Here is a 24,329-nt window from a genome sequence, read left to right on the forward strand (position 1 = left end):
AAGTTTTTAAAGAGAGCGTAATACTATGTTTACATTTACGAAATCCACTCGATTTCAACTGTCAAATCCATTGCTCAAACGTCAAATGAAATCCAATCGATTTCATATGAGTTTTCATTTGACGTATACACAAATGAATTGACAGATGAAATCGAGTGGATTTCGTAAATGTAAACATAGTATAATTCCGCATCATTTTTGTTTAAAGAGAAGTGAACATTTTAGGGGTAGTTTACACTATATGTAAATGTCATATGACATGAAAATTTCCATCATTATATAGTCGCTAATGGGTGTTTTACACGATATGTTATTTTACATATGTGTTGTCACTTTGCGTATACATTTTGTATATAAAAAGTGACAACTCATATGTAAAAAACATATCGTGTAAAATACCCCTAAGTCTGTGTTTAGACACACAAATTTCTCGGAAAAGTAAATTGAGTTTTTTGGTCGGTGATGGCCACCTTAGAATTGGCAACGCACCCTGAAGTTCGAAAACGTCCAGTGAATAATAATTTTTATTGCAGTTTGTTCTTATTGTCTATGTAAATGTAATTTGCTCTGTTCCTTTACGTGCCTGAGGTTACCATTTCTTACCATTTTTAACCTGTAAAGTGTTCCCTTACTTTTAATAGCATACAATTTATATGATATCAGTTTGCCACTTTTACCATTTTCTGCCACTGTTACCATTTTTAAAAGTAAAGGAACAGACCAATTGTTAGCAACATTTTTAAAATCTATAAAAGGCCCTTCAGTAGTGGGATTCTGTAACTCATTTTTGCTGTTATCGATAATTGTCGGTAAAATTAAAATGTTTATAATTTCGATAATTATCGAAAATTTTCGGTAAATTAACGATGAATAAAAAGTAGTCGCTAGCCTCTACCGACACAAACAGTGATACCAACTTTTCTTTATGTTTTTTGTCATAATTTTGCGATTTAATTTTACCGATTTTTGTCGGTAACAGCAAAAATGAGTTTCAGAATCCCACTACAGGCATTGATTCTGTCCTAAACTAAACAACTAAAACATGTAAGGTCATTAAAAAAATGAAATGTATTACTGCCGTTTGATGTTAGATGGTTTGTTCGGTTTGTCAGCCTATAGTAAAAAGGGAGCCTTTTAGTGTCAAAGCCGACATTATTTTATTTGATGACTTTCTTTTAATTTGATTGCCTAAAAACTCAATTTACTTTCCCGAGAAATGTGCAATATTGGGGATTTTCCTTACGTCATTTACTTTGCGCGTCCACACCAGCAAACATGTAATAAAATTACGTCTCCACATTGCCTGCGTGGGTAGATATGTGTTTTTATTTGGTGTCATATGACATTGATAGATAGTGTAAACTACCTATTACAACTTTTTTGTGTACGGGAACGGTTTTTCGGGTAAAATGTGTAAAATTCGTAAAAATTGTAAAAACTTGTTAGTTCTGGAACAAAGCTACAATTTAATCACACAGTGTAAAGCAACCTTTATTCAATTTTATGTCTAAAAGAGAGTCTCTCTCACTTTCATCACATAACAGCTGATTAATGACTTTTCCACTTTGTATTTACATATTTATAAAAATTTACAGTGTTATAATTATAAGAATTAATAAAACAAATAAAATGCAATAATAATTAATGGCGACAATTGCACAAATCCAATAGCATTACCATTGATGATATGCGTGAGAATAAAGTGACCGGCGTTTTGTTTTATGTAAGGATGTGAAGTTTTTACTGAAATATTCAATACTACTTGGTCAGTAAAAAAAATTTTCACCGATTAGTTTTATCAATATTCCACTGATAAGACGGCAAAAAATGAACCAAGATTACAAACACAGTGCGTTGAAGAAATAACACACTTGTATTAACCCCTTTCAATGTTTTCATATTTAATTATCGTTTCAGTTGTTTTCATTCCATTACGGTGTTCAGAGCGCGCGTCGGCTTTTATTGAGTGTGGTGTGTTTGGTGTTTGTCAAACGTGATTTTTTATTAAAATAATTATTTATTTGTACCTGAGTCGTCACAAAACTAGCATTTAAACGAAAATGAAACCTTTCACGGTTAGTGGCGGCGGTGGTGGCAGCATGGAATGCAGTAAACTTATTACGGAAAGCATTAATCGCTTATTTGCCAATCGTGAACCTTGGCAGGTTGCCACAATAACTGCAACTGCAGTACTTAGCTCTGTATGGTTATGGAGTTTTATCAATCAGGATGAAAGTAAGTTGATGAACAACGAATGGATGAATGAATATATCAATCAAGATTTTGGATTTAAAAGAAAATGTTCTAGTGGAAACTAGTTTGCTTTATCAATATTTATTATCAGCTCTGTTGCTAGTTCACCTTATAAAACGGATAGATAGTACATAGTGGTTGAAATTTGAACTTTTATAGAGTCATGCAATTTCCTTCTACCTCGAAATGTTCATCAAACTAAAAATGAGACCTTTTAACACGTACATATGTACATATATAGCTTCAGATGACCATTAAAAGAGATTGTGGCAATAGAATTTATTTAGAAGTACTTCTATCTCTATGTTTAAAATAAAACTTCAAACTGAATGCGTTTGAATATGATCTCCAGGGCGCAATTCCATGGGTATATTGTTGTGGCTATTGCCCTGGAGATAGAGTTTTATTTCAAAAACAGAGCGGCACTGGTATATAGGTATAAACCTGTATATCGGTTATAATAAACTAAATAATTATCCACTTTAACACACGCTTAATGATTCATGTATTAGTGTATTTGTCTTATTTCGTTAACAACACAGAGGTCAATAAGCTTTTAATTTGTAACCGAATTACTAATGCTTAAAATTTGTGCAGTAAAATTTCCTTGATATAGAAATTCAATTCTCCTTTCTAAAAAACAACAAATGCAATAAAAAAAATACGATGTGAATAAAGTCCATAAAAGCCTTTGTTGTTGAACAAAGACTATTTTTTAACACGATTTCTTAATTTTAGATAAAAGTTAACTGAATTGCAGTAGCAAAGAAAAAAGAAGTAAATTTTCTTATCGTAGATATTAAAACGTAGAGGGTGGAAGATACCAAGCAATTGTCCTGATCGTTTAGTCGATCTACTTCAAAAGTACAAAGCTGATATTATTGCGTTAAGTAACACAGAAGATTACATCCAGTATTTTATATGTCATAAAACGAAACAACTAACGAGGTGTTGGATTTATGGTAAATCAGACTATTCAAGACCTTGTTCAAGGCCAGATTCATTCCGATGAATAAACAAAATGTGAAACTCCAAAGTTATTCAGCAGCAAACTTATCGTGAACATGCCCCGGCGGAGGAGAAATATGAAGAGACCAAAGATATATTCTAATTTCCCAGCAAAAAGTTCTCAGTCACAGAACTGTCAAAAAATCTTTCTCAACGCGCTCTCATTTGCTGGATAATTGTTTTGTTATCGAACAGCATTCTGTAAAAATTTGTACGAATTTGTACACATTTTTAGGTTATCGTACAGACCTAATATCAGTAGGGTTATCCTGTAACTTTTTAACAATCCGACAATTTTTGTCGACACTAAAATTGTTTGCAGTAACGATTGTGCTATTCTGTAAAAATGTAGACAATTTGTCTATAAACTTTCAAAATTCGCACACATTTTCGATTCGACATACATAAACAGGCTGTTAGTTTTTTAAATATTAATCTTTAAGCCATATTTTTCAATATATGAATTTAGACGAGTCAGAAGAAATTGTAGTTCTGATTCACTACTCTCAATTAAGGTGGCATCATATGCACATCTGTGGGCTTATTCTGTAACTTTTTAACTTGAGATTATGAAAAATATATGAACATATCCTAAAATTTGTACTTACAGTTAGGGACAAAAGTTTACATACACCCCATAAATCTCGGGTTTTAGGGTATGTAGTGATTTTTATGAAAATCCAAGTATGCAGTTTTATTTCTTCTCACTAATAAACAATATTTCATACAACAAATGTATATTCCATAATACAAATAACGGTAAATTTAAAAAAAAAAAAAAACAAAAAATGATAGGGACATAAGTTTACATACACCCCATGGAAATATGTGTATTACCGTTGTTGTGCCCATAGTTTCCTCTTCTTCTGTCAGTGATAAATTTGCCCAAATGTCGTGCCGGATTATATCTTCCCTGAAACATTGGGGACTTTCTTCTCGATGAGGTTGAGGAGAACCCTGGACCTAATTACGTGATTCGATCGAGTATTTGGTCGTGAAAAAGATTTCGACACGATAAAAAAGCGGCATGACGAAATTCGACCGAAATCCCGATCGAATGTTTAGAGAGTAACCGATAATCGAACTATGAAAACCTATGAAATATAATGACAAAGATGTCAATATTAGCTCTGTTCCTTTACGTGCAAGAATCTTCAAGTTTTACGACTTTTTACTCGAAAAGCGTTCCTTTACTTCAGACACCATACAATTCATATGAGTGCAGGTTACAACTTATACTACTTTAGCCGGTTTTACCACTTTCAAAAGTAAAGGAAAAGACCAATTATAAGATAGGAAAAGTCAATTGTTAAAAATTAACTGTAGGTGGAGTTAACCTCTGTTGCTACGATATCATAACAACATTCTGTTAAACGAAAACTGTTACTCATTGGAATATTGACAAGAAAAACATTAAAACTGAAATTTTACGGCGTTGACTTTTGTTTTTTTTATTAAATAAAAAATAGTGAAGACATAAATTTCAGCCACAAAACACGACGTTAATGTTTTCTGCCGCGAGAAATGGGAATCAAAAACGATTGGCATTGCTGTTATCAATTCCAGTGAGTTGTGTAGCCATCTGTAACCAAAATGTGGAACTATTAGCATATGTTTTTGGAAAATGCATTTCTTCTAGTCTTTACTTCTCTACGTTTTTGATAATGACGAAGATTTAAATACATAAAGATTGGAAAACTCAATTGTTAACATTTGTCAATAGATGGAGTTAAGCTCTGTTGTTACGATATCATAACAACATTCTGTTAAGTAGTTAACCATTTCAGGCGTTTTTAACCGCCAAGTTCATATTCAATGAACTGGAAACTGCTATTGAATACAATCCTGAGTCCAACTTTTTGCTTTCCTACAATTTTTATAAGCCGAATTGCGCTTTAATAAGGTTTTTATCATAAACATTCCCCTGTTGTTGGTAAAATGTTTATATACTTTGTTTCATAAACATTTGTGCATTATGCATCTTTTCCAGTCTTTACAGTTCTATGTCTTTGATTATGAATCGAAAATTATGAATGAAAATTTCAAATATTTGTGGAATTTGTTGAAAAATACATTGAATAAAATTTAAAAAGAGTGTTTCAGCAACATTTAGTAAGTACGAGGACAAACCTAATGTTGTAACAGATACCTGTGTGTGTTAAGATAAATTGTGTTTCAAATTGGAAAATTGAATTTTAGCAAAGATATGAACCAACAACAGTGTACCCAGCAAAAATACTCATTACAAATTGGCCTACTTTCTCATTATTTTAACACGGGCATGTCATAGGGAGTAAGTACTTATTTTTTGGCCACTAAAAAGTAGATAAATAAGTAGTTACTCCCTGGTTACTTCAAGTCGTAACTACTTATTTAAGTACTTTTTTATTTACTTTTATGTGCCAAAAAATAAGTACTTACTCCCTATGACATGCCCGTGTTAAAATAATGAGAAAGTAGGCCAATTTGTAATGAGTATTTTTGCTGGGTACTGTTAAGGGATTAACAGATTTCTGTTAAGGACTTAACAGAGCACTGCTGAGTCTAAATTTATATTGGAATTTAATGACAAAATTTAATTTAAGGCCCTGTTTCACTATGTCGAAAGAAAATTATTGCGAACGAAAAACACCTAAACTTTGGTTTTCATGGCAATATTGACTTTGTGTCTGCTTTAAAACAACTACAAAATTAAAAAACAATACACGAGTTTTGTTGTTTTTCTTTCGTTTTCATTTTCGTTCGACATAGTGAAACAGTCTGTAAGAATGAAACTATTAAATTCGTTATAATAGGTGTGTCTTTTTACATATCGAATGTCCATCTAGCCTATATCTTTCAGAAAGTTCTAAACATATTCAGATTTTGGAAAAAAATATTTTATATACCCACTACGAAAGCTGCTAAAGGGTAATTACTTTGGGGTCCCCTGCTATTAGCTATATTCGTAAAAAATTCGGGAATTAATTGTCATAGTTAATCATGTCTATCACATTTTTCTTAAGTATTTGAAATATTCGTCCGAATTGTTATTCATGCAAATTTTTTAATTAAATTATCGATATTTTTACATATTTCCATAGAAGAGGCATTCCAAAAGAAGTAAAGAAAAAAATTGGCGGTATTTTGCTTTTAAAGTCCTTAAAAACCCCAAAAATATATAGTGCTCATAGGTGTACGAATACGAACTTTGCCACCCACAAAGGCGCCATCTATACCTAAATGACAGAATAAATTAAAATTTTGTTTTGTTATTCTTCTGTTTAATATTTGCAGATAAATTTTGAAATTAATAACGATTTTATTCATTTGTTAAGGTTGTACGAATATGAACTTTGCATACTGTATAAGCTTTAACAACTTTCCTATGCCCGCGGACATACGGCCATAGACATTTTTGAAACCGCCAACTGATGAAGAACTCTTATATGTCAAATCCAGATCAGATGCATCCATAATATAAATAGAAATCTATTTTTGTCTGATGAATTCAGTTCAACAGGTTCGGTTAACTTTGTTTCACATGGCAATAATTTCAAATATTTAGATACTTTTTAGATAGAGAAAAGCGAATTAAGTTTCTCTTTTGGCATATGTACAGCAAAGCCAGATAGATGGGTATTACCATCATGATGAGAAAATTTCACCAATATAAGCCCCTCTTAAGTTAGGAATCCTAACGAGGCGCAATCCGCACCAATATTAGGTCATTTGTTAAACCACATTGTGGCAAATTGTCGAGGTACGAAATTTAGTCAATCTACACTAATCATTATTACCAGGTTGTCATAAAAATATTAAAGTTGTTCTATAGCAAAAATTTAGCTATTCCCGGTGTAGCCCATTTTTTAGTGTTGTACTTGACCAAAATCTAATCAATTAGACGAACTTGAAATTGTTTAAAATGCAATAACAACAAAAACCAAGTAATAAGCAAATGATTTATGATTCAGGAGAAATGATAAGAACGACAGAGGATCTAATAACAGAACTAGCATGGGTATTTGGGTGAAGGTACATGTTGATGTGTAGATATATTCAAGCCGAGTCATGTTAATATGTTGTTTATCGAGTAGAATTTCGTCATTTGAAGTATAATTTAGATAAAAAAGAGCAACAAAAACCCCTTTTTTTGTCTGGATTTTTAAAATTGTTATTTTTATGTACAGAATAATGAAGATACAAAAGCAAAGTTCAAGAATAATTCTACATTTGGCCACTATTCGGCTTTCTATTTTCAATAATTGTATATGCATATTGCATAATAGGCCCGGTTATTAACTTAAGATAACTCTAGTCACGGGTCTCTTGAATTAATAAAAATTTTGTTTAAAGTCCAAGTTCCAATAAAATGAGTCATTTCACTGTTTTTTTTTCACAGTTTCATTACGCTGAAAGATAAAATTTTAATTTCTCTACTCTTACGTTATTTTTTATTGTTGTTTAATTTTGAAATCCTATCAAAGCTTGTGTGAAGAAAGTTTTTCTTAATCATAACTAGCAAACACTCATCGTTATCTGTTAGCCCACTTTTTTTGGAAGATTATTTCAAGGTGTGGAACTACAATGACCGTAACTGATAAAAAAAACAGCACATACGCGTTGTGATGGATTGCAGTGCATTGAATTTAATTAGAGATTAGAAAATTTGACAACAATTTCAATTAAACCAAATAGAAATCGAACAAATGCCTCTTATGGCAACTAAAATTCCAGTGCATGAGAATTTCTTTATCAGTGAAAGATATTTTTAGGAAATTTTTTGAAGAGTTATTAAAGAAATATTCGAGAGGGTCAACAAGGGGGGATTTTCAATTTCTCAACGCGAAATATGGAAAATTGAAAAGATTAGTTAAACTTAAAAAATGAGAAATAAGAAGTAGAAGATTTTACTTTTGTTGCCATTAGGGAAGATCCTTCTCCGCAGCATTGGAGGAGGCAGTTCGCTTATCGCACACCAACATGGATGCCGCAATCAGCATAGTACACCAATAGCAATGGCCACTAGGACCATGAAAACCTAAAGTTTGCTCAGAATTTTCTTCAAATTGTAACCTTAAGACCTCGCATCGCAACATTGTTAATCCTGGCGATGATTATTACCTGGAGTTCATTTTTTGAACCTGGAGTTACACGAAAATAATACGACGAGTATCTCTTCAAAAATATTTCCCCATCCAATGATTTCACATGCGCTGAAATTGTGCTGGGGTATAAATTACAAACAACACTCCCTTGTATTCCAGTAGAAGAATTAACCAGAACAGGCCATGTCTATATATAAAAAATAATACCATGTTTGCAAGGTTGTTTGGACGTCAGTCGTATGCGGAACAATTCAAAACTACGTGTACTGAAATAGGGAGATCGCCAGGTTCAGTCATATCTCCAGAGACTGCGTAACAACACCTTATCTTTATTATACACCCTCCAAGTGAAAACTAAAGTATTTGCTCATAGAAGATCGATGGTTCTTCTCGTAGAAGGCCAAAATGTCTTTTTATAGGAAACCAAAGTAAATTGAAAAATCAAAAATCGAACATCTTGGCTTTTCGCAATACCCGTGTTATAGAGAAATTTCCAGTACCATTCTATCCATTAGGTGAACGACAAATAACTCATGTTATTCCCCTTTCTATTTTTGCAGGCATTTATACCCGCGGCAAAAGGCAATTCTTCCGTTATTTGAAAAAAGTTCCTGCCGTACGTCGCAAAATCGAAACTGAACTATCTAAAGCCAATCAAGATTTCGAGGGTGAAATCGCCAAGTTGACTGGAACTCTGGAATATTGTTTACAATTGCCTGAAAATGGCTTGAGCAAGGAAGAAATTCTTAAATTGATGGATGAACATTTGAAGTTGGGCCACTACAATTGGCGTGATGGTCATGTATCGGGTGCTGTCTACGGCTACAAAGAAGATTTGGCTGAACTTGTGACACAAGTATATGGCAAGGCATCCTATACAAATCCCCTGCATCCTGATATTTTCCCCGGGGTTTGTAAAATGGAGGCAGAAGTTGTTAAAATGGCTTTGGCTCTGTTCCAGGGTAATGAGAAATGTTGTGGCACGGTGAGTAGAGATTTGGATTTTCATTTATCCCTTTTATTTAATGAATTTTTGTTTTTTTGCTTTCAGATGACCACTGGTGGCACCGAGTCAATTGTCATGGCCTGCAAGGCATATCGTGATTATGCCCGTGAGCACAAAGGTATTACCCAGCCCAATATGGTGGTACCCAAAACGATTCATGCTGCCTTTGACAAGGCTGGCCAATATTTCAATATCCACATTAATTATGTGGATGTTGATCCCCAGACCTATGAAGTTGATATGAAAGCCTTCAAAAAGGCCATTAATAAAAATACAATTATGGTAAGATAACATAATAGCTTAAGTGTAAACTTTTCCTCGACTTTTCTCTGCTTTATCGTTTTTTAGCTTGCTGGTTCTGCCCCCAATTTCCCCTACGGCACCATGGATGATATTGAGGCCATTGCTCAATTGGGCTTGAAATATGATATTCCTGTTCACGTTGATGCTTGTTTGGGCAGTTTTGTGGTTGCCTTGGCCCGCACCGCAGGTTACTCGGTTAAGCCTTTTAACTTCTCCGTAAAAGGTGTTACCAGTATGTCTGCAGATACACATAAAGTAAGTGGTAGCTGAAGGAAACAAATTTAAATACTATTTTAATATCCACCTCATTTTCCTTCTTTTAGTACGGCTTTGCTCCCAAAGGTTCTTCATTAGTATTATATTCCGATGTCAAGTATTTGAATCATCAATATACCGTTACCACCGATTGGCCCGGCGGTGTTTATGGTTCACCCACCGTTAATGGTTCCAGAGCTGGTGGTATTATTGCCGCCTGTTGGGCTACCATGATGAATTTCGGTTTCAATGGCTATTTGGAGGCTACAAAACGCATCTTGGATACCTCACGTTATATTGAAATGGCGTAAGTGCTGTAACACGAATGGTTTTGAGTATTGAGAGGGATAACTATTGTTTCTGTTTCTGTATTTTTCTTTTGTTCAGTCTCCGTAAAATTGATGGCATTTTTATTTTTGGCAAACCCGCTACCTCCGTTATTGCCATGGGCTCAACTGTATTCGATATATTCCGACTGTCCGATGTTTTGTGTAAAAAAGGATGGAATTTGAATACCCTGCAATTCCCCTCCGGGTAAGAACAATGTTTTAATAAATATATTTTTGTTTTATTATTTATTTTCGAGGGCTGGATGTGGACAGCGCTGGACACAACCGTAGGTCATAGGTAATGGCTTCGCCAAAAACAAATTATGTTAAATCTGTACTACAGTTTCTTTCGAATATGTAGAAACCAATTCCACTGCACGGAGCTTTATACAGCAATATTAATGAAAATTTTGTAAATTCATTTACCCGCTCACTTCAGCAGTACGTAATGTAGCAAGAGTTTGTAGAGAGTATGACACCTTTTGTTCGATTAATAGCAAATGAAGAAAACTATGCGTTAGATCAGAAACAGGTAAAATTGAATTTTTGGGAAACTCGTCAGGGACATACATATGTATGTAAAATTTGATATAACATAATCGGAAAGAAGTTTCTCCTTTCGAGTTTCAGAAATGTTTTTTTAGATCTCTTCCAGTCGTAGATGTAAACAGATGTATCAGAGAGCAATTTCTAAAAAATGTTTGCTCTACATTTCCCTCAATACCTGTGACATTTTAGACCCCCGTGGACCAAAAAATGGATCGGGGTAGTTCCGACCCCCTTTACAAAAACTATAATGGGAAAGCCTATTAAAACGAAAAAGGTTACGCTGCAGGGCATAAATAACTCGACGGTGTCCCTTTGTGTGATTACGAGCCATGTGTCGTCGATATCAATCGATTTTGATCCGGCGGAATTAGGTGTGGACGCCTTGGCACCTATAGCCGCATTTAGGATGATTACGAACCGGCTATTTTTTGGGCAATTATGTTACCAAGAATGGTGCAAACCAGTTTTGGATGACAGGAACCTACGCGCAGGTACACACGACTCTCAAAACTATTGGGTATAATATAGAAAAACAGAGTAGGGAGCTCAACTATCTTGAAAGGTTTAAAAAGAGCAGAACAGGTCATATTCTCAGAAGACATGTTACATATTCTGATCTTGACCGATGATCAGCTGATGGAGATGAGGGTAATGTGAAAGACGGGGTTATGGGCTCAGATGAACAACTATATCAGCTCGTACTGATAAAGAGTTTCCGAGGCAGGATGCAACCGAGACATTGACATGTCCTTTGATTTCATGTGGATCACATCTTCTTTCCAGAACATGGACAAGTTTAAGCCAAAGTTTTTAAGAAGGCTGAGACGACGAACAGTTTTACCCTTGCAGGACAATCGGACGTCAGAATGTCCACAAGCTGTAGGGAAGCTAAGGTGGTTGGACTGCCTGAGAAACAACTGCCAACGAAGACGAAAGGTTAAACGAAAGAAGAAGACCTAAGGATATTCTTACAAAAGACCTAAAGATCTTTTTATAGAAAATGTATATGTCTTCTTATAGTAGACCTCGGGGTCTTCTTATAAAAAATAAAAGGATCTTCTTACAGAAGACCAAAGGGGATCCTATAGAAGACCTACGGGTCTTCTTATGAAAGATCAATGGTCTTATAGAACACCTATGGATCATTTTAAAGATGGCCTAAGGTTTTTATTATAGACCATGAGGAATTCTTATAGAAAATCGAAGAATCTTCAAAGGGAATCCTATAGAACACCCACAGGCCTTCTTATAGAAGATCTTTATCTCTTTATAGAAAATCTAGGGGTCTTCTTATAAAAACCTAGGGTTTTATTATACAAAAACCTATGGGAGTTCTCATAGAAACCCGACTGGAGTTCTTATAAAAGACCTTAGGGTCTTCAAATAGAAGATCAAAGTCCCTTATAAAAGAGCTATGCATTTTTTTATAGTAGACCTCGAGGTCTTCTTATACATATAATATCAAAGGATCTTCGAAGGCCAAATGGAATTCTTTAGAAGACCTACGCGTCTTCTTATAAAACAAAAAACCTAGGGGACTTCTTATAAAAAAGCTATGGACCTTATTATAGAAAACTTATATGTCTTCTTATAGAAGATCTACGAGTTCTGTGTGTTTTTTGGAAGTTTTTTTTTTATATAAGACATAGGTTTCTTCTTATAGAAAATCTATAGGTCTTCTGGGTGTTTTATAGTAGACCTCGAGGTCTTCTTATAAAAGACCGAAGAATCTTCTTACAGAAGATCAAAGGAAATCTTATAGAGGCGAAGAGAAGAAGACCTTTGTATCTCTTTATAGAAAACCTAGGGGTCTTCTTATAGAAAACCTACGAGTATTCTTATAGCATACCGGGCATTCTTATTGAAGAACTAAGGATGTTTTTATAGTAGACCTCGAGGTCTCCTTATAGAAGATCAAAGGATCTTCTTACAGAAGACAAAAGGGAATCCTATAGACGAACTACGCGTCTTATAAAAAGACCTAGAAGTCTTCTTATAGAAGACCAAATTTTCTTCTTATTTTCTTACAGAAAAGTAAAACTTTCTTCTAATAAAAAAAGGGTATTCTTATAGAAGACTGACGGGAAATCTTACAGAAGGTCAAACAGTCTCCTTCTTAAATAAAGCGTAAGGGTATTCTTATTGATGAAAATACCGATGGGTTCTTTTATAGAAGACTTAGAGGTATTGTTATAGAACACCTAGAGGTCTTATTGTAGAAGACTAGTCTATAGATTTTTTATTGATTCTTCTCGAAGAACGAAAGTTTCTTCTCACAGATGACCAAGATGTTTTCCTTAAAATACAAGAGGTTTTTTCCTATAGATGAACATAGGTTCTTTCCAATTGGTCTTTTCAGAGAACACCAGTAGATTTTTCTGTAGAGCGCCAATAGTTTCACATTTAAAATTGCTTAATATTGTATAATGTTTCCTGTTACCTTACAAACCACTTAATATATCTTTATCTTCATTTCAGCATTCACATTTGCATTACCGATATGCATACAGCTCCCGGTGTTGCTGATCGTTTTATTGCCGATGTACGTGAAGCTGTTGGTGAAATTATGAAGGATCCTCAGCAACCTGTGTCTGGTAAAATGGCATTGTACGGTATGGCTCAAGCTATCCCCGACCGTTCGGTTGTAGGCGAAGTCACCCGTTGTTATCTTAACAGCATGTATTCCATTCCATCGAAGAAATGAATAAGAATGTGATAATGTGATTTAACGGGAGATGATGATTCATTAGAAGCAAAAGAACACAAAACATATGCCTATTTTTTATAAAAGAAGTTATTACTATTTTTTGTCTTTGTTATTTCCTATCTTAATGTAATGTATTTAAGCGTCTTGTTTTTTTTTTTTTCTTTAAATGTATTTGAAAGTTTGTTGAACAAATATACATACACTACCATATATATTTTTGTAAAATTTAAAAATAAAACTGAGTTTTTCTTTGAGTATTAAACAGGGGTTTTATGTGAATTTTTGGAGTACTGATCAACAATATTTTTTGGAGGATTATAAAGACTAAAATCGTAGAAATTTAGAGAATTTGAAGGTCAAGTGTAGTATTTTTAGCAATATTTATGATGCGACAGTAGAGCTACAATTCTGATTTTATGAAGAGTATTTTTAACACATGTACCAATTTAAAAAAAATAATATTTTCAAATTACAACCCTATAAATATGAAATGTCATTCATTAAATTTATGTCATTATTTCTTACGACGACGAATATTGTAAACTTGCCTTACCACAACAAAAGCTGTTGCTGCCATTTAAAGTATGACACGTATTTTGTTGTTCCGCTCGCTGCGTCCACTACGACTTTTCATAAACATGAATGAACTCAATTTTTGAATGGCAGCATTTGTTTTACTTGAAACTCCCACGCCATTTACATATGTGGTGGCTTGGCTTGTAATTTTTGGCAATTGAATATCCACATTAAGAAAGAACGAGAGAGAATCCAATCAAGCATTGATTGATGATTAACGTTGTGTGATGCACATCCAAATCAAAATCCGTAGCAGACATAATAACGCCACTGGTTTTACGTGCTCTCCCGTCATCTAACACATGAGCATTGTCGGGTCTAGAGCTCATTTTACGACTGGTTTACATTGGCTTACCAAATTTGTCAAAACCGATTTTTTCATAAATACCTGAATAGTGAATGTAAAATAATTGAAATCTTTTGCATTAATGCGTTTTGATATAATCTCTTTTAATAAGGAGAAGAAACCCAACATTCTGTTGATGGATGGAATTCATCTCTCCCAAATTAGTTAATCGAGTGATAATGTGCCTAACCTAAGAATAAAAGGAGTAAGGGTCAGCCAAAAGCTTCAAAGATCGGACGAAGACACTAGACAAGTGAAAAAGGTATTAGATCATGCGAAAAGGACCATTCGATTTCTAAGGACAGAATAACGTACAATAGTCTTTATTCTAAAAGGGGTAACTATTCGAGAAGACAACAATGACCTCAACTTACCAGTCGAAAGAAATTTGGATGTACGTAAGGAGTATTTTTGTGCTTTTCAACCCTGTCACACAAAGAAAAAATGGCGCCCAACGAGCGAACGAAGAAAGGATTCATAACACTCTACTCCTGTAAGCACTTCATTGGGAAAATTTATCTCTTAAGTGTCGTCTGATAGATGCTACGTTAACTATATCTTCTTCACTATCATCAAAAAATAGTTCCACTGAGCCATGGTACAATAAGAAAGGTAGATGCATCGGCGAATTGCTACAAAAAGCAACTTTTTTTGTAATGTAAACTGTCAAAATTTTCGCCAAATGGTCTCTTGTTGTCTCTTTTTATCGCTTGTGTTTGCCTATAAAGTGTAGACATGCTATCTCTTACTTACCGAATCATATGGTTTTTTGTTTTGATTTTTCATGGCGAATTCCTAGTTTTTTGACGTTTTAGATTCGATCAGCTGGGCTGAGGCATCTACCTTTCAAATTGTACCATGCACTGAGCTTATCATTTTAGAAAACTATCGGGTATGTGATGAAAACCGATTCGATTCGATTTGCAGAATCGAAATGGTATATAATCGGAGTGTCGTTAATGATATATATAGTTTTTCTTCGCAAACGCCCCTTATTTGAATAATATTTTTAAAATCCATTTTCAATTTCATTAAAATATTCACCGAAATTAGAGATATACGATTTCGATTTATAGCAAAACGAGTCGAATCGTTTTCCATCACATACCTGTATAACTTTCGTGTACAACTTGTTCTGATATTTCTTCTAATTTATTGAAACCAAAACAAAAAACGCTCCGTTACATACCGATAACTTGTTATCGACGATTATTTTCCATCGCTTTATGTAGTGCATTTTTTAAATTTTGTCACAGAGACGATAGACGACGCGACATGACTCGCCTCGCAATACGGAATCGACCCATTAATTGTTATTTGTTGTTGAAGGTCCTCTGCATTTTATAATCTACACTAGTCGACGACACCATCTTCCAGTGATTTTCATTTCTAATTTATCAAGCGGAAGAAGGCAAAAGGTTATACGTTGGAAGATCGCTGGCTAGATTGCTTTGGATATGCTGCATCCAGGTTCCTTAAGCCATCTGCGGTGGGTCTTCTCAAGGTATATTATACGAAGGTTGCTGATGTAGTAGCACATAAGTGGCTTAACAGATTAATAAATTACGTTCAACCCAAATGCATCGGCATAGAATAGAAACCTGAAAGAGGTTTCACGCCAATCCCAAGCTGACTATGAGTTAAGTTCAAGACCTTCGCATGTCCAATGTGTGAAATTTGCCACGTTACTGATTCTGACTCTCGAAGTCTAAAAGCTGTTATATCCAAAGGTTGAAAGCAGGGGTGATTTTATTTACTCCGGTGATCATGCGCTCCAGCCAGACAGACGGGGTAAATCGACTCAAAATTGTCTGAAACTGATTTCGTTCGTTCAAACCTACTAGGGGTCTAAAACCTCTGTTTCGTTGTTAGCCTAAAAGCTGGGGGTATAATGACTGGTGAGGACAAGTATAAACGAAAACGGAGTTGAATATTTGATAAATGTCCTCAATTTATCCCATGATGAGAAGCAGTCTTCCAGTTGCCCAACATCAACATCGTTCTGGAAAATGCATAGTACTACAACAGCATAACACGCTATATCCACACATATGAGTAGAGGATTGAACCAGAACCGACCATACGACTGAACAATCATAGTGGCTTTTAACCTTCGATACCCTCAATCAAACTATTTGCCTCCAGCCGCGTTTGAAACGTTGGACAATCAACTACATATATCGACACCTCCAAATAATAGTATGCTAAGTCTAAAAAGTGAGTTTTGCAGGAGGAGCTCTCAAAGTGTGGACTTTTTTTTGAACTTCAGTACTATGCTAAGCCAATATTTATTTATAACTTCTGTTCGGATTGACCGATCATTACCAAAATTTGACAGAATTTAAGTTAAAGGACGTTCGACACCTCCAGGTAATAGTTTGCTAATTCTGAACAGTGAGTTTTGCAGGACAAGCTCTAAAAGTTTGGAAATTTCTTTGACCTTCAATACTATGCTAAGTAAATATTTGTTTATAACTTCTGTTCGGATTGTCCGATTATTACCAAAATTTTACAGAATTTAAGTTAAAGTACTTTAAATATAAAAATGTAAAAAACTTAAAAACATGCTAAGTCGACTTAGCATACTATTGTTTGGAGGCGTCGATATGTGGAGACGCCAATCGTTTGTGAAATTGAGAAATGTGAGGTCTAAAAGCCAAAACACAATGGTTTTTTCTCTTGCTTCGCTTCGCGATAGTACCGCCAGGTACGGTGGAATATTGAGGCCACAAAGTTCAAAATACCGCAAATCAGGATGTACCGTTTTATGAGGTACATCCTGTTTTGCGGTAAATCCATATGGAGAGTTTTGTACCCCAAATGAAGACAAAATACCAAATTTCAGCCCTTTCGGAGGAATATTGAGGCCACAACCTTCAAAATACCGAAAATCGGGAGGTACCATTCTGTGGAGGCTATATGAAGGCGCGGACCTATACCGATAAATTTCATAAGAAACATTGTGTACCCCAAATGAAGACTAAATACCAAATGTCAGCCCTTTTGGAGGAATATTGAGGCCACAACCCTCAAAATACCGAAAATCGGGAGGTACCATTCTGTGGAGGCTATATGAAGGCGTGGACCTATACCGATAAATTTCATAAGAAAAATTGTGTACCCCAAATGAAGACTAAATACCAAATTTCAGCCCTTTCGGAGGAATATTGAGGCCACAACCCTCAAAATACCGCAAATCGGGAGGTACCGTTCTATAGAAACGTCTATACCAAATTACAAAGCTCTACCTCAAAAATTGAGAGCTAATTCTTGATTTCAACAGACGGACGGGCGGCAGACAGACATTGTTATATCAACTTAAAATTTTACCCTGATCAAGAATATATATACTTTATAGGGTCTCCGATGAATATTTCGATGTGTTACAAACGGAATGACAAATTTAATTATACCCTCCATATTATGGCTGCTATTCTATAGCAGCGAGAGGTCTCCTATTCTATGGGAGCCTCCTATTGAGGTGTTCTATTCATTAAGAGCTTCATACTGAGCTCTCCTATTCTATGGAAGCCTCCAACGGAGCTCTCTAATTCTTTAGGAGCCTTCTACTGAGGTCTCCTATTCTATAGGAGCCTCCTAATGGGGTCTCCTATTCTATAGGAGCCTCCTACTAAGGTCTCCTATTCTATTGGAGCCTCCTACTGAGGTCTGCTATTCGATAAGAGCCTACTATTAAGGTATTTTATTCTTTAGGGGCCTCCTACGGAAGTCTCCTATTTAATAGGAGCCTCCAATGGAGGTCTCCAATTCTATAGGACCCTCCAATGGAGGCCTCCTCTTCTATAGTAGCCTCCTACGGAGGTTTCCTATTCTATAGGAGCCTCCTATGGAGGTCTGCTATACTATAGCAGCCTCCTACGGAGGTCTCCTATTCAATAGGAGCCTTCTACGGACGTATTTTATTCTATATGAACCCCCTACGGAGGTCTCCTATTCTATAGGAGCCTCCTACTGATCTCCTATTCTATAGGAGCCTCCTACTGAGGTCTGCTATTCGAAAATAGCCTACTATTGAGGTATTTTATTCTTTAGGGGCCTCCTACGGAAGTCTCCTATTTTATAGGACCCTCCAATGGAGGTCTCCAATTCTCCAATTCTATAGGAGCCTCCTACTGAGGTCTCCTGTTCTATAGGATCCTCTTGCTGACGTCTCCTTTTCTATAGGAGTCTCCTTCGGAGGTCTCCAATTCTATAGGAGACTCCTACGGGGGTCTCCAATTCTATAGAAGCCTTCTACGGAGGTCTCCGATTCTATGGTAGCCTCATACGGAGGTCTCCGATTCTATGGTAGCCTCCTATGGAGGTCTGCTATAAAATAGGAGCCTCCTACGGGCTTCCCCTATTCGATAGGAGTTTCCTACAGAGGTCTCCTATTTTATAGGAGCCTCCTATTGAGGTCTCCTATTCTGTAGGAGCCTCCTGCGGAGGTCTCCTATTCAATGTAAGCCTCCTATGGAGGTCTGCTATACTATAGGAGCTTCCTACGGACTTCTCCAATTCTATAGGAGGCTCCTACGGACTTCCCCTATTCGTATAGGACCCTCCAATGGAAGTCTCCAATTCTATAGGAGCCTTCAACGGAGGTCTCCAATTCTATAGGAGCCTCCAACTGAGTTCTCCAATTCTATAGGAGCCTCCTACTGATGTCTCCTGTTCTATAGGATCCTCCTGCTGACGTCTCCTTTTCTATAGGAGTCTCCTTCGGAGGTCTCCAATTCTATAGGAGACTCCTACGGGGGTCTCCAATTCTATAGAAGCCTTCTACGGAGGTCTCCGATTCTATGGTAGCCTCCTATGGAGGTCTGCTATAAAATAGGAGCCTCCTACGGGCTTCCCCTATTCGATAGGAGTTTCCTACAGAGGTCTCCTATTTTATAGGAGCATCCTATTGAGGTCTCCTATTCTATAGGAGCCTCCTGCGGAGGTCTCCTGTTCTATAGGATCCTCCTGCTGACGTCTCCTTTTCTATAGGAGTCTCCTTCGGAGGTCTCCAATTCTATAGGAGACTCCTACGGGGGTCTCCAATTCTATAGGAGACTCCTACGGGCTTCCCCTATTCGTATAGGACCCTCCAATGGAGGTCTCCAATTCTATAGGAGCCTCCAACTGCGTTCTCCAATTCTATAGGAGCCTCCTACTGAGGTCTCCTGTTCTATAGGTTCCTCCTGCTGACGTCTCCTTTTCTATAGCAGTCTCCTTCGGAGGTCTCCAATTCTATAGGAGACTCCTACGGGGGTCTCCAATTCTATAGGAGACTCCTACGGGGGTCTCCAATTCTATGGAAGCCTTCTACGGAGGTCTCCGATTCTATGGTAGCCTCCTATGGAGGTCTGCTATAAAATAGGAGCCTCCTACGGGCTTCCCCTATTCGATAGGAGTTTCCTACAGAGGTCTCCTATTTTATAGGAGCATCCTATTGAGGTCTCCTATTCTATAGGAGCCTCCTGCGGAGGTCTCCTGTTCTATAGGATCCTCCTGCTGACGTCTCCTTTTCTATAGGAGTCTCCTTCGGAGGTCTCCAATTCTATAGGAGACTCCTACGGGGGTCTCCAATTCTATAGAAGCCTTTTACTGAGGTCTCCGATTCTATTGTAGCCTCCTACGGAGGTCTCCGATTCTATGGTAGCCTCCTATGGAGGTCTGCTATAAAATAGGAGCCTCCTACGGGCTTCCCCTATTCGATAGGGGTTTCCTACAGAGTTCTCCTATTTTATAGGAGCCTCCTATTGAGGTCTCCTATTCTATAGGAGCCTCCTATTGAGGTCTCCTATTCTATAGGAGCCTCCTATTGAGGTCTCCTATTCTATAGGAGCCTCCTGCGGAGGTCTCCTATTCAATGTAAGCCTCCTATGGAGGTCTGCTATACTATAGGAGCTTCCTACGGACTTCTCCAATTCTATAGGAGGCTCCTACGGCTCGTATAGGACCCTCCAATGGAGGTCTCCAATTCTATAGGAGCCTCCAACTGCGTTCTCCAATTCTATAGGAGCCTCCTACTGAGGTCTCCTGTTCTATAGGATCCTCCTGCTAACGTCTCCTTTTCTATAGCAGTCTCCTTCGGAGGTCTCCAATTCTATAGGAGACTCCTACGGGGGTCTCCAATTCTATAGGAGACTCCTACGGGGGTCTCCAATTCTATGGAAGCCTTCTACGGAGGTCTCCGATTCTATGGTAGCCTCCTATGGAGGTCTGCTATAAAATAGGAGCCTCCTACGGGCTTCCCCTATTCGATAGGAGTTTCCTACAGAGGTCTCCTATTCTATAGGGGCCTCCTGCGGAGGTCTCCTATTCAATGTAAGCCTCCTATGGAGTCTGCTATACTATAGGAGCTTCCTAAGGACTTCTCCAATTCTATAGGAGCCTCCTACGGACTTCCCCTATTCGTATAGGACCCTCCAATGGAGGTCTCCAATTCTATAGGAGCTTCCTACGGAGGTCTCCTATTCTATGGGAGCTTCCTACGGATGTCTCCTAGTCTATGTGAGCCTCCTGCGGAGGTCTCCTATTCTATATGAGGCTCCTACGATAAATTATGCTAGAATCTTCCTTCCGTCACCTACGAAAATTCTAGTTATTTTTAAAACTAGGGTTCTGTTCTATAGCTGTCGACAAAGTCGACTTTTTAGGTGTTTTTAGTTTTACAATTATTCTTGGCCAAACAATTCCCCTAGTTTAGTTAAAAACCTTGCATACTGTGGCAACACTATTTTAACCAATATTGGTGGTTAGATGTTGGTTGTTTGGTTACCTTGCTAGTGGACTGGCTGGTTGTTTGGTTCGTTGGTTGCTTGCACACGACCATGTGAACCAGAAACTACAACAACAAGATTATTTTGATTGAAAGTGCTTCAAGTTGTCATAATTTTTGTTTATGTTTTCATACGACTAATTCACAATAACAATGAATTTGACAGATTGGGTGAAACCAGCTGGACTAATCGCTTCACCACCTTATGTGTACCATGTGCACGATGAACGGAGATAATGAACGAACTTCAGTTGTTTAGTAGATTTCAGTACGGTCGTTACTACGTTACTACGGTCGCTTTAACACAAAATCAAGTCGTCGTCGTTTGTTTGTTTTGTTGGGTTGTTTAGCAACAAATAATCACATAACAACAACAATAATAGTGCACAATACACTTGAATGCAAATAAAAAAATAAATTCAAAACACCTACAAAGAAAAATAAAAAATATCTTTAAGATAATTGCACAAAAAAATTATTTCAAAAAATACCTATTTGAAATACACGAAAAATAGCAGCATAAAGAAAAAAGTGATAATAAACCTTAAAATTGTTATTAACAAACAAACAAACAAAAAATACAATTGATAAGCTTTAGCAATGCAATAATTTGGTAGTTTGCCCCCTGTTCCCCATATCCCCCATTCACATTGGGCGCCTTGCAAAACATTTGATGATTCAAAAAAAAATAGTTTTTGAATGTTTGAATGTTAGTTTACTAAAGTGTATGTGTGTGCGTCTAGTTAATTATATTACCTTTATTGTTTAAATTAATGACAACAACAAGAATCAATACAACAATAAATATCTGAAATATTTGTTCGGTTTTCTTTTTACTTGAATACAACAACACCTTCTTTTGAGTCAACAGAACGTTACGTTTTTTGAATAGAAAAAAGTGAAAAAAAATATAAAAAATATTTTTTTTGCAATAACCGATTTTGGTGCTACTGCTGCTTTTTGCTGCTATCTTAGTGTGTCAGTGGCATTTTGAGAATTTCAAAATTTGTGTGGCCTTTTTTAATGTGTGAATAAATGTTTTTGATGTTTGGTGTTCGATTTCAACAAGAAAAAAAATTATAAAATAAAAACTACCTAGTGGATAGAATTACAGCTGAGAATCATATTTGGGATTACACGCTGCTTGCCTGTGGATATGCTTTACAAAACTTAAGGTAGGTAAATGGGAATGGGTTGGATGTTGACATTTTATTGAGGGTTAAATAAAGTTTGAGTGTAATTGGAAAATAGGGATCCTCCCACGGAGGTTTCCTATTCCATAAGAAATTCCTCTAATATAGGAGCATCCCCTGCAGTTTTCCTATTCTATAGGAACTTCCTAAGGAGGTCTCCTATTCTATAGGAGCCTCTTACGAAGGTCTGCTATTCTATTGGAGCCTCTTACGAAGGTCTCCTATTCTATAGGAGTCTCCTACGGCGGTCTCCTATTCTATAGGATCTTCCTACGGTGGTCTCCTACTTTATAGGAGGCTCTTACAGAGGTCTCCTATTCTATAGCAGCCTCCTACGGTGTTCTCCAATTTTACAGGAGGCTCTTACGGAGGTCACCTATTTTATAGCAGCCTCCTATTCTATAGGAGCTTCCTACGGCGGTCTCCTATTCTATAGGAGCTTCCTACGGTGGTCTCCTATTCTATAGGAACCTCCTACAGAGGTCTATGTTATAAGAGCCTCCTATTTTATAGTAGTATCCAACGGAAGTCTCCCATTTTATAGGAGCCTCCTACGGGGGTCTCCTATTTTATAGTAGTATCTAACGGCGAATAGGGTATTCTGTTGTAGGATCAACGTTGGGACAGAAAAATAAGCGTTCAATGAAGTGTAACTCCAAAATGTTTTACCTTTTGCAGCATGGCATTGGGCGCCGTTATTGTAGGTGTTCAATAGTTTCAATCTCGTCTACATCTTCACAGAGTCTACATCGTACGCCCATTACAGTGGTCAGTAATAGCCCCTGCTGTTTTATCATGTTTATCTGAGGGTGGCTAGTTAGCGTCTTTGTTTACAGCGATATATCACTGTCTGGATATCCAACATAGTCGAAAGGCATTTCAGCTTCCCCAATTTCAATATACAATTCTTCAGGTGTGATGTTGATGGATTTGGAGTCTTCAAGAGCCATTTGACTATCTCAAAAAAGTTTGCCATCGCCTCAAAGATCTCAGGACCCAGACTTTCTATCAGACCTGCCGCCTTCCTGATTGCAAAGATTTCTGCTTAGAAATTAGTGGTATTCCCGCTACAGAAACCTGGGAAAGATGCGAATAAAGGAGAATCTTACTGGCCGATCTCTTGGCTCTCACCAATAGCAAAGACACCCGAGGGCTTACTTCCCCAAATCCTAGAGCATTTTACCAAATTGTCGATCCTAAGGAACCAATTGACTTTCCTGAAAGTGTGCTTTTATAGACCCTTCTGAAAGAAAGGGTGCTTCAATAGATCATTTCTGAAAGAAAGGGTGTTTCGATAGACACTTTCCGAAAGAAAGGGTGCTTCGATAGACACTTTCCGAAAGAATGGGTGCTTCGATAGACCCTTTCCGAAAGAAAGGGTACTTCGATAGACACTTTCTGAAAGAAAGGCTGCTTCTATAGTCCCTTTCTGAAAGAAAGGCTGCTTCTATAGTCCCTTTCTGAAAGAAAGGCTGCTTCTATAGTCCCTTTCTGAAAGAATGGCTGCTTCTATAGTCCCTTTCTGAAAGTTAGACCCTTTCTGAAAGAAGACGCCAACTGACTGATTTTTATACCCTCAGCATTTATGCTATCGGTCCACTCCTTCCGGTACCTCCCCCACAAAAGTTCGAAAATGTTCGCAAAATTTGTACGTATGATAACTCTTGAAGGAAGTAACCGATTTGGTCCATACATTTCACATCGTGAAATGTCTTCCGGACTTAGATGAGGTTCCAATATGGACTCAATCGGTCCACTCCTTCGGGTACCTCCCACACAAAATTTCGTATAAGTTTAGTTTAGGACCTGCTCTCGAATCGCTTTGATTTTTGTGTTAGTAACTTGTATTCACTGCCCGCCATACGAGGGTACAAGTTTCATCAGGGGCAAGTCCATACTTCCTGATGAAATAGCCTGAAAGTTGCACAAAACCCCTATGACACCGGTT

At 36.9% G+C, this 24,329-nt stretch overlaps 2 protein-coding genes across 6 annotated transcripts in view; both read left to right on the forward strand.

The window, feature by feature from the left end:
* The first annotated feature begins 1,444 nt into the window (after positions 1–1,444).
* Sply (Sphingosine-1-phosphate lyase) lies at positions 1,445–13,735 on the forward strand. Of its 3 annotated transcripts, none has more exons than XM_073957789.1 (8): positions 1,445–1,723; positions 1,918–2,235; positions 8,909–9,333; positions 9,400–9,636; positions 9,703–9,912; positions 9,981–10,219; positions 10,300–10,446; positions 13,269–13,735. In XM_073957789.1, exons 2-8 carry the CDS (start codon positions 2,061–2,063, stop codon positions 13,492–13,494), a joined length of 1,659 nt encoding a protein of 552 aa, XP_073813890.1. In that variant the 5' UTR covers positions 1,445–1,723; positions 1,918–2,060; the 3' UTR covers positions 13,495–13,735. The 3 variants fall into 3 exon arrangements, with proteins under 3 accessions (XP_073813890.1, XP_073813892.1, XP_073813891.1); XM_073957791.1 differs by having other exon boundaries at positions 1,533–1,849; XM_073957790.1 differs by having other exon boundaries at positions 1,536–1,765.
* A 7,556-nt stretch (positions 13,736–21,291) lies between these two features.
* LOC141387072 (uncharacterized) overlaps positions 21,292–24,329 on the forward strand; it is a 201,316-nt gene continuing 198,278 nt past the window's right edge. For all 3 annotated transcript variants that reach the window (XM_073956198.1, XM_073956201.1, XM_073956205.1), the window contains exon 1: positions 21,292–22,363. The gene's annotated coding sequence lies outside the window, so the exon portion shown is untranslated. The remainder of the gene's footprint in view (positions 22,364–24,329) is intronic.

Source organism: Musca autumnalis, unplaced genomic scaffold, assembly GCF_047663935.1.
Source record: "Musca autumnalis isolate F117 unplaced genomic scaffold, ASM4766393v1 scaffold_5, whole genome shotgun sequence".
Taxonomy (NCBI): domain Eukaryota; kingdom Metazoa; phylum Arthropoda; class Insecta; order Diptera; family Muscidae; genus Musca; species Musca autumnalis.

What these genes read in the sequence shown, in the direction of transcription:
- Sply (XM_073957789.1), top strand. Translation starts at nt 2,061, where the DNA reads ATGAAACCTTTCACGGTTAGTGGCGGCGGTGGTGGCAGCATGGAATGC. An exon ending in TTTTATCAATCAGGATGAAA is followed by an intron (nt 2,236 to 8,908) that starts GTAAGTTGATGA and finishes CTATTTTTGCAG; the next exon opens with GCATTTATACCCGCGGCAAA. An exon ending in TTAATAAAAATACAATTATG is followed by an intron (nt 9,637 to 9,702) that starts GTAAGATAACAT and finishes ATCGTTTTTTAG; the next exon opens with CTTGCTGGTTCTGCCCCCAA.